The 9,986-nt window shown below is 38.2% G+C and overlaps 1 protein-coding gene across 1 annotated transcript in view; it reads left to right on the top strand.

Moving 5' to 3' along the window:
* The window catches only part of CIP2A (cellular inhibitor of PP2A), a 28,025-nt gene continuing 18,039 nt past the window's right edge, over positions 1–9,986 (top strand). Inside the window, exons 1-10 of the mRNA XM_075767615.1 lie at positions 1–230; positions 1,710–1,857; positions 3,193–3,305; positions 4,860–4,954; positions 5,597–5,693; positions 6,703–6,825; positions 6,977–7,122; positions 7,820–7,895; positions 8,985–9,212; positions 9,686–9,845. Coding sequence (XP_075623730.1) covers positions 129–230; positions 1,710–1,857; positions 3,193–3,305; positions 4,860–4,954; positions 5,597–5,693; positions 6,703–6,825; positions 6,977–7,122; positions 7,820–7,895; positions 8,985–9,212; positions 9,686–9,845 — 1,288 coding nt within the window. The 5' untranslated portion in view covers positions 1–128. The remainder of the gene's footprint in view (positions 231–1,709; positions 1,858–3,192; positions 3,306–4,859; positions 4,955–5,596; positions 5,694–6,702; positions 6,826–6,976; positions 7,123–7,819; positions 7,896–8,984; positions 9,213–9,685; positions 9,846–9,986) is intronic.

Here is a 9,986-nt window from a genome sequence, read left to right as displayed (position 1 = left end):
CTCCCGTCATGCCCCTAGGTGGCTGCGGCCGCACCCCTTCAGTGGACGCTACTATCAAAATGGCGGCCGCGGCGGGAAATATGAGTGGGGTTTGTCGCTAGCACGTCTGAGAGGGTAGTTGAGACGCTATGGATGTCTTAGGCTGTATGAAGTCCCTGCTCCTAGCAGCCACGCAGTACCGGGCCGCTAAGACACCGCCCAATGCAGCGCTCCTGCAGCGCAGCCTGGAGGTGAGAGCGGACCCCGGCCTGGGCCCCCGGGCCGCGGTGGGAGGGGGGTGGCGCGGCCGGGAGTGAGGGGGTGGCTGTGGTGTCTCCTCGGGCTTGGGGGCACGGATGACTCTTCTCGGGGCCTGGCCTCGGCTGGCTCCTCTCCGCCGTCATCGCCCTGGGCGGCCGCAGCGGGGGCTCCTCCGTGGCTCGGCAGCCGGAGACGGGGAGACCTGCCCGATGATCGGTTGCTGGGGGAGCTGGCGGCTGAGTGAGCCCATCAGGCTGAAGAAACGTTACAATTTTTAGCAATATCCTCTGATTATTGCTATGTCCTTTATTATATTTATGGTGGTTTTGTGTATCTATAGATATGTGAAGTATGTTTATATGCACATAGGCAAAGTATGCAATGTGCCTTATGAGGTACTTTCTGGTTTTCATATCTCCTAAATTTTGACCCACAAGGATTATTTATTTTCACAACTTCAAAATAGAGTTGATCAGCTGGGCTTGTATCTGGAGTTTGCCGCCTTCATGGAAGATCTAATCAAAGGTGCTCGCTGCTAAGGGGTAGTAGGCCTGTTCATTTCCCTGGCCTCCCAGGAGAGCCTTCTGCACAACCTATATGCTGGGCACACTGGTGTGCTGAGAGATTAACACACTGACTGAGTTACTTAATCTGCAAGGTACCTTTTCAAATGCAGATATATTTATTTTCTTATTTGCTAAACCATTAATATTAGAGTTAGTATTCAGCTTAGCTTTCTTCTCTGTATCCATTGTAAAAGGGTATACAGGGAATAGACAAAACCAACATTATTTCTCTATTATGCAAGTATAATTTGTGTCTGCCTGTATTGATATGCAGGTGTATCATTTTCATTTCCTGAACTCTGGTTCCATTTTTTCATCTCAAGCACAGAGTGCTCCCAAAGCAGCACTCACTACCTGTTACTGCTTATCCTTCCTGCAGAGTGCCACCTTTGGTTGCCTGTCCACATCTTTAGAAAGCCGAAGGCTGATTACTCAATGTTTGTCTTGAGCAATCTGTTCTTTCAAAATAAATAAACAAACCCTATCTTTTATCTATACTGAAACATATGTAGGAAGAATAACCTGGTATTAATTCTGTTCAATGTGTGAAGAAATACAAAGTGTTGCTCTGCTACAGCTGTGAGTTTAAAAAGGATGCTGTTACTATGAATGCTGTCATGAAACAAACAAAAGAAGCCCCAATATGTTTATAAATGATCACAACATCAACTCGGTACTTTCCAAGAGTAAAGGGAACACACACAGGAATGAAAAACAGATATTTTTTTTGAAAACTTTTTTTTTTTGGCAGCAAACATGAATACAAATGTCCTATTAGAGTGGCACTTACATTCTCGGTTTGTCAAAGATGACCAAATCTATTTAATACAACTCTGTGTCCTTTGACTTCTGTGTTACTTTGTTGCAGTTGAGTAATTGAGGTTTTTCTCCCTTCATTTCCAGGTTATCTCTGGACTGAAGCTTACAAGATTATTTGCTTCAAACCAGATTCTACCAAGTGAATGTCTCAGTTGCCTAGTAGAACTCCTTGAGGACACTAATATAAGCCCATCTCTAACCTTGTCTGTGGTTACTTTGCTGTCACAGCTAGGTAAGGTTTGAGTCTGAACTTTACATCTTGGGTCTGGGAGAGGGAAGACAAGACAGGTGCTGATTCTGTGGGTGATGAACTTTTTGGAAAAAGCTTAAGATGTGAAAGATGAAGTGGTTTTTTTTGTTGTAGTGGAGTGCTTGGCCTAGTCACCTGACTATAAGTACAAGGCCAGATAAGATGCTAAATCACCATGAGAAACAGATTTGAGGTCATCACTGAGAAATGACAGTGATCATGCCTGACAGAATTTTTTTTCACTGGGCAGGATGAGGAATTATTCTCTCGTTGGGTCCTTGATTTCTGGAACTTGACTACCTTTTTTAATGAAGAAACCTGTCTAGAGGATGCAAAGATAGGGAGAAACCACACTACATCAAGAATTGTTGTCACCTCAGTTAATTTCTCCCACTGGAGTGCTTGTTGGGTGGCAGTTTGGACTCTCCAATGGCCTGGACCTGTGTGCTTCAAGTTTCCTGATCAGAAAATTGGTTGTACTGCCTCTTACTTGTTTCTTGGGTTGGATTTATTATTTTTTTCTGCTTCACAGAAGTGAGACTTGGTTATCAAGGCAGCTCTGTACTCACCATAACCTACACATGTAGGTTACATATATAGAAAAAAAATATCCCTTCACTACTTAGGTTTTCATCATGCATGAGTGGTTATTTGAGATTTGAGTCCTTCATGATGACCCTTTGTTAATCTTCTCTGATTCTTGGAGGTTTTAGCCTCTTTGAGCTTCCTTTTAGTTTTCTGAAATGGTTACTGTAAAATTATATTGGTTGCTTGGGTTCTTAACTATTTCTTCCAACCTGTTGGGTCTGGAAAACTCTAAGAATTGGAGTTTTCCTTCAACTGATCTGTTACTTTACCCATCATCCATGTTTGCTACATCTTTTCCAGGTCTGCCTAAGCGGAATTGGCATTTTGTATTTAACTATTGCTAGATAATCCTATCAAAGTATCAGTTTTAGTCCATTTGCCCACTCATAGCATGAAGCCAGAAACTGAGATCATTGATTTTTAAGCTTTAAAGCCTTTTAAGTGCAGGATTCAAGATCTCAAATAGAGCTAAAACTTTGTAGGTAAGAGGTCGACCGTTCCTTCAGTGTCCAAGCATCTTTAAGGAAAGGATTAGTGTTTCAATTAACTGTAAGTTCAGAAGTAAGGTACAGATGCAAGTGCATAGGAGCTGTGATTTATTTCTTGTTATTGGTGAAATATACATGAAAAACTGATCAAAGACTTTGGCTTCTGCTTAGATTGGTAGCTAATCCAACAGTTGCTTTTGCTATTACATAGGTGTCTTTGTTAAAATATCTTAAATTCTAGCTTTAGACAATGAGACTAGAGAAGCTCTTCAGGATACCTACAGTCTGACCAGTGTGCTGGCAGGAGTGGTTCATCGAAGTTCTACGAACCTTAGTGACCCAGTCTTACTACAGGTAACCAGAACTAAGGCATAATAATATTTGGTTGCTGTTACATAGTATACATTACACCGTATGCATGTAATAACCCTTTAAAAGCTCTATCTGAAATACTGTGTTGAGGAAAAGCTGATCTGCATATTTTATTTGCTGTATGAGGCTAGTATGACAGGGTTTTAACATTGCATAGAGTTCTTTGTATTCTCTCTTTAATCTTTCTTGTGCTTCTCACCTGCTCTAATTAATACAAACAACAGACAAAAAAGCTGTTTTTAAAATTATTTCAAGAAATCACTGCTTGAGAGCTTGGAAAGTTATTTTCCAGGTAAGGTATTTATTTATTTCTCCTGATGTTCACAACAAAAGCCTGCAGATTTTTATCTAATCAATACTTTGACAAGTAATTGTGAAAGAGTGAAAGGAAAGCTGTGGCTGCTGGTTCTCATGGAAGGTTTTCAAGGCGTGTATGCTTACTTCCCTCTGGTCAGGGCTATCTGCCAGTGAATGCGAGGGAGCTGTGCTAATGGAAGTTTATTTTTTCATAGCTGAGTGCAGACATTATTGATTTTTAATTTATTTTCTTTCTTTTTCTTTTTTTTTTTTGGTGACCACGTGATATTTCATGGTCAGACTTCACCTATTTTAACCTGTCCTTTCTGTGCATTGAACAGTAAAGTTGGGCAAAATCTCTCTCTTTTTTTCTTTTTTTTTTTTTTCCAACCATGCACAGCTTTTCTTATACGTGACTGAGGTTCCAGCAAGTACTTGCTGGCTACCTGTGGTCACACAGAAAATGAATTTGCTAGCAGTTCTGTCGCCCTTGATCTGTGGAAAATGAGTCAAGCATTCAGTAAAGAACAAGTTTTTTTTCTCATGGTTTGTGTATTTCTCAAAGCACTAGGAGTACTAGAAAACTTAGGGATCCAGGTGACTTGCCAGTCCATGAGAGAGATTTTGTAGTTACCAGATAGATCCAATTATAAGACCTTTAAGCTCTTATATCAGTTGTTTACATAGTGAGATTTTGTTTCAGCTGCTATCCTATGCTGTGATATGTGTCATGTTTGAGTATATTAACTTTACATTAACTCAGTTACGTTATGTGCCAAAAGAATGCCGTATGAAGAACTTTACTACCATTAGATCTGTTGGCAGTCTTTACAGCAGACCTGTTTTCCTATAAAAAACTTTTTGCAAGAAGTTGCAGAGTGCTTTTTGGATTTTGGTGAAACTTCTAGATCTTTCAATAGGGCAAAGCCCCCTTCTCACTGACAGAATGGAGAACTCGCTGATAAGGCAAAGGGGAGAATTGGATGGGCTAAAATGGTAACTCTCCTGTCAAAATAAAACCTTATTCATCTTTTTGGGCTTTTAATAAGTACATCAGCATGGTAGGACATTACTCGTGCTTGCAGCAGCTCGTGTAATTGTTATGTTACAGAGTCTGAAAAATGATTCAGTTGTGGTGTCTTGTTATTTGTCCTTTCAGTTTCAGCTTTTGTAACTTGTAACATTCTTCAGTGAGATGCTATAGGAAAGACATATGTGAATAGCTTTTTATTTCCTCAGAGTATTCAGTTGCTGCAGAGGCTAACCTACAATGTTCCGGTCTTTTGCACTGGTGCCAACATCGATGAATTAATTTCATTTCTAATGCATCATGTGTAAGTGTGTACTCAGTTGTCTTTTCTTATGGGAAACATCTAGCTAAGTTTCTAAACTTTCTGAAGGCCACTAGCATATGCACTAACCTGGTCTCCAGAGTCAACTGTGGCATTTTTGCTCTGAAGTTATCAGAGATTTTTCTTTGAAAACCATGTTGTTACAGATTGTCAAATGCAGTGATTGTGCGACTTTGGGTGATTGAATATTAATTGGCCTCTTAGCTCACCCCCACACCCTAGGAAGCAGGGATCTAACAAAGAGAAAAGCCAGAAGAAAACCCTTACTTGTCATTAGGAGCAGACTTAAGTTAGATTAATATGAATTTTGTGCAAGTGTCCTTGTAAGAGGTCTAATGACTATTAAAAGTACCTGCAATAAAGGACCTTTGATAGCACTCATTTCTGATACTGATTTTTTTTTTTTTACACATGTGCTCAGTTAAAAACTGTGCTTGCTATGGGGATTGCAATCTGATTTTGCTTTGCTTGGTGGAATGGTGTCTAATTAAAAAACGAAACAAAAAAAAACCCCAAAACAAAATAAAAAGTCCTCTGACCCCCCAACCCACAAATTCTTGCAACTAGATTTTGGATGCTTTAATAAAAACATCTTTGTTTAAATTTCTGGACTTTTCTTTTAAGTCAATCCACCGAAGATGAGTTAACGATACCGTGTTTAGGACTCCTGGCAAATCTCTGTCGTCACAACTTATCTATTCAAACTCAGATAAAATCTTTGGTAAGAGTTTTGGTTTTTGTGGCATGATTCTCTGGCTTGAGGGCAAAAGAGAGTTACTTCACTTTGGGGCATTACCTTAGTATCTCTTATGTGCTTTTTTTGCGGCAATGATAACCCTGACCTGTACTGCAGAGTTGGCGGTTGTTTCTCCCTTATTGGAGAAAATAACCAATAGAACAGGAAGTTGGGTATTCTCTTTCCTTCTCTGTATTGCTGTATTGTTGCACTAGCTTGCATTATGTATTCAGTTTCTGCAACTGTTCTCTGCAGATGAAAGATGAATTTAAAATTTGAGTATTCTGCCTTAGAAAAACTAAATGTCATTAACATATAAAGCGTGTAGTTGGTTTTTTAGTAAGCTGCATCAACTTTGGCCAAGGAAGAGATTTGCCTTTTAAAAGATAAATCAGTAAAAAACCACTGATCTTGATGTCAGGTCAAGGCCCTCGAATCCTCAAATACGCATCCATATCTGAGCCACGCCATTCCTGTCTCTTCATAAATCAGTGCAAACATGACTTATTTTTTAATTCAGAAGGTCAAATTCATCTACATGGCAGTGAATGTTGTACTGTTTACTTTGGAAGAAAGGCAGGGGGGAAGGGAGCAGCAATTGTCAGATCTGATCACTGAGCAGAGGAGGGATGGGGGTCAATTTTCAATGGTTATTTTCTATTAGAGACTTTAGCAAAATGACTTTCTCATCTCTCTTTTTAAAATAATGATGGCGTTTCTTCCTTGGGGTTTTTTGTTTGGTTTTTTGGTGATGTTTTGATTTCATTTTTCTTCATACAAATTCAATAGAGAATTTAGTCATTGACATCAACACCAGTATTGTGCAGCAGAACATGAAAATAGATTGCCTAGAGAAGAGTTGTTGTTCTAATATATTTTTTTGTATTATTATTCATTATTTGTATGGCTTATAAATATGTACAATCTGTAAATTCGGTGTTTTTATAGAACAGAATAAAATTTTTAATACCTATGTTTCTCCTTTTTGCTTTAGAATAATGTGAAGAGTTTCTATCGTACCTTAATAAGTTTCCTGGCCCATAGTAGTTTGACTATGGTTGTGTTTGCACTTTCAGTATTATCAAGCCTTACTTTAAATGAGGAAGTAGGAGAAAAAGTAAGTGATACTTTGAAGTCTGTTCTATTCTTAAGTTGTAGTTAAAACTAATAGTCACACTGTCAAAATAAAATTCTAATTCCAGCTAGTTTTAATAAGCAAGAGACCCAGCAAAGTATGTGCCCATATGTAACTTTCTTCTTTCTTTCAGCTCTTTCATGCTCGAAATATCCATCAGACATTTCAGTTAATATTCAATATTGTTGTAAATGGAGACGGTACTCTAACAAGAAAATACTCTGTTGATTTACTCATGGATCTTCTGAAGAACCCCAAAGTTGCAGATTATCTTACCAGGTATGGCTTCACTTCATAAAAGTACAGGATATTTTTTATAAGCTGTTGTTCAATGCCTGTGCTGTACGCTATTTATATTCTGAACAAAACATTGGAAAAAAAATTCCCTAGATGCTTTTTGAATGTTGCTAGTTGATTATAACTGCTGTACCTGAAACTAAAGGATTCTTGTGTTACTAGTTTCACACAGAAGTGTGAATCAAAATCTGTTTTTTCATTGTCACTTCAGGAATATTTAATAGTTGTGTTCAGTAACTCTTTGTCTGGACAGTATCAGTAGTCAGATAACTTGAGGAGTAGCTATTTTGCCTCTTATAGACATTATGCTATTATCCTGAAGTGGAATAGCACAGTTGCAGTTGTAATCATTTACTGGAGGGCATTACAGAGTAGCTCTGGAGAGCTTGACTAGTGGTTCTGCAAATTTGGCTAGAAGAATTTAGTTGCTGAATTTCAATCTAAACCTAGCAGTAAAAATGGTTGGAAAATCTTGGCTTGTTTTAAGGAATTTGCTTTCATTCTTAGAATATTTTTAAAGCTTAGTCTATTTTAAATAGAAATTACATTATCAAAACTATTCCTGTGCTTGAAGTGTTTGGGGGTAAGAAGGAGAATAGAGCACTTGCATCCATCACTTGGCATAAATGTCTGAGTGGTGAAATTAATTTTTTTTTTTCTTTCTTCTCTATGTGTGTAGGTATGAGCACTTTACCTCATGCCTTGGTCAAGTATTAGATCTTCTTCATGGAAGGGATCCTGATTCATCATCTAAGGTATTTATACTTTTTAAGGCTATGAGGGTACAACTCCTAATCTAGTTTCACTTTTGTAGTCATAAGTAGGTTCCTTGTGTACAAACTTTATAATGAAATACATTGACTTCAGGACTCAAGTGACCTATGGTATTCACCAAGTTTGTATTTTCTAGTTGTTTAAAAGACTGTCAGGTTGAATTTGTAATGGTTGGGGTTTTTTGCCAGATTATGTGTGTCTGGTTTCAGGCAACAGATATAAAGGCAAAAAGCCAACGTAAACACCTTTTGTGCTTTGGCTAATAAGCAATTTTGGGATCTACCAGAAATGGAGGGTGTACCCCGCTTCACTGGCTAAAACTTGAATTACTCAGACTTCGAACTGATGATTAGAGAGCTATGATGCTGATTTCAAAGATTTAGGAATAAATTTTTTTCATATTAGTTGAACAAATTGATGCCACATTTGGTTAAGCAGTTAACTGTTGCATTCTACTTTGTCTCGCTACCACCTTATGTAAATGAAACCTTGGTTATCTGTTGCTAAAGGCTGAAACATGAAATGTTGTGAAAATTTTAGGGCTAAATACATCTGTGAAACAAATCTTAAGCTGTTTTTAAAATGAATGTTTCACATCATTGTGAATAACAAATGCTAATGTTTCTGAGTATGTTGGGTTTTGTGTTTATTGGTTTTATTTAGAAAGACATATTGACAAGGAGCTGTCCAGGGTGCTTTCCTCTTCATCCCTGAGTACGCACATGTGCATCCATTTGTCTCAATATTTTTCCTTCCATAGCTTTCTTCATTCTGAGTGTATATGCATTTCTACTGCTTATTAGATCACTATCCAGCAGTCATGATTTTTAAAAAGGAAGGGAAAGCAGTACACTGAATACCAACTGTCACAAGCCTTCACCAGTCAAATGAACTGTGTTTCTGCTGCTGACTTGGCTTTAAGGAAAGAAAACTATTACTCAGAAAACTTTAAAGTGCTAAAAGGAGTTGCACAGAACTTACACATCTCTTTAGACTTGTGCTATGGGAGTTGCAATTTCTGTGTAAGTACTTGATTTTAAAGCATTTGAACTCTCATTCACTTCACACAGATCTTAGAGCTGCTGCTTGCCTTCTGTTCTGTGATAGAACTGCGTCATACCCTGCGGCAGGCAATACTGGAACCATCTGGCTTGCCAGTCTCTGGAAATACTAGATTTGTGACTCGCTCAAAGACTTTTGAACCATCTGTTGCATTGGTGCACTTGTCAAACCAACCATTGGAAGGCTCTGAAGACTGTTCAGTTCTAGCATTGCAACTATTCAAAGAGATTTTTGAGGTACCAAGACTGATAATTGAGTTTGAAGAGCTTCCTAACAGCTATGTTTTTAATCGATTTTTTTTTTTTAATAACTGTTAGCATTTTACTTGAAAAATGGCATGTAAAAATATACTTGAAATAAAATTCTTCCTGTTCTAGAATTCCATACTTGGTAAAACACCTTTTCTTTTAAAGACATGCTGTACTTTACAAATGTGTCTGTGTTGAAAGTTAAGTGGAAGATATGGCAGTTCATGAAGTCGTGAGGTAGATACAAAGCTATCAATGAATTGCTTTCTAGGACTTGTAGAATGAGAAAGCTTCTGCTGTTTCGGTGGTGTTAAACTTCCTCCTCCAGTATGATACTGGAGCAGCAGTCTGAAAGAGCAAGAGGCTGGGAAAGCTGGAAGAGGCTAGTGGAGGAAGGGGTAGAATAAGCTTGGCTTCCTTGTTCTGTAGTTTTAAATATTAACATAACGTGTTTATTACAGGATATTATTAACAGTGGGAATAGTGCCTCAGCCGAACACTTTGTGGATCTTTTGCTGCCTGTTCTTCTTGATCATCTTCAGATGCCGGAACAGATTGTGGATGAGCTATTAGTGAAGAAAAAGTGTGAAAGAGTAGTCAAGGCTATTAATGTCCTGACAAATATCCTTTTTATGTGCCTGTTGGCAGTTAATTTATTATTCCTCCACCATGATTTGCTCTGTTAGAAGAAAAGTCCATCTTGGGACACTTTAATAGCTTCTAATGATAACTACCTTGATTTTACTTTGGACTATCATCTTG

This window comes from Balearica regulorum, chromosome 1 (assembly GCF_011004875.1).
Source record: "Balearica regulorum gibbericeps isolate bBalReg1 chromosome 1, bBalReg1.pri, whole genome shotgun sequence".
Taxonomy (NCBI): Eukaryota; Metazoa; Chordata; class Aves; order Gruiformes; family Gruidae; genus Balearica; species Balearica regulorum.
This window is presented reverse-complemented; position numbering and strand designations above follow the sequence as displayed.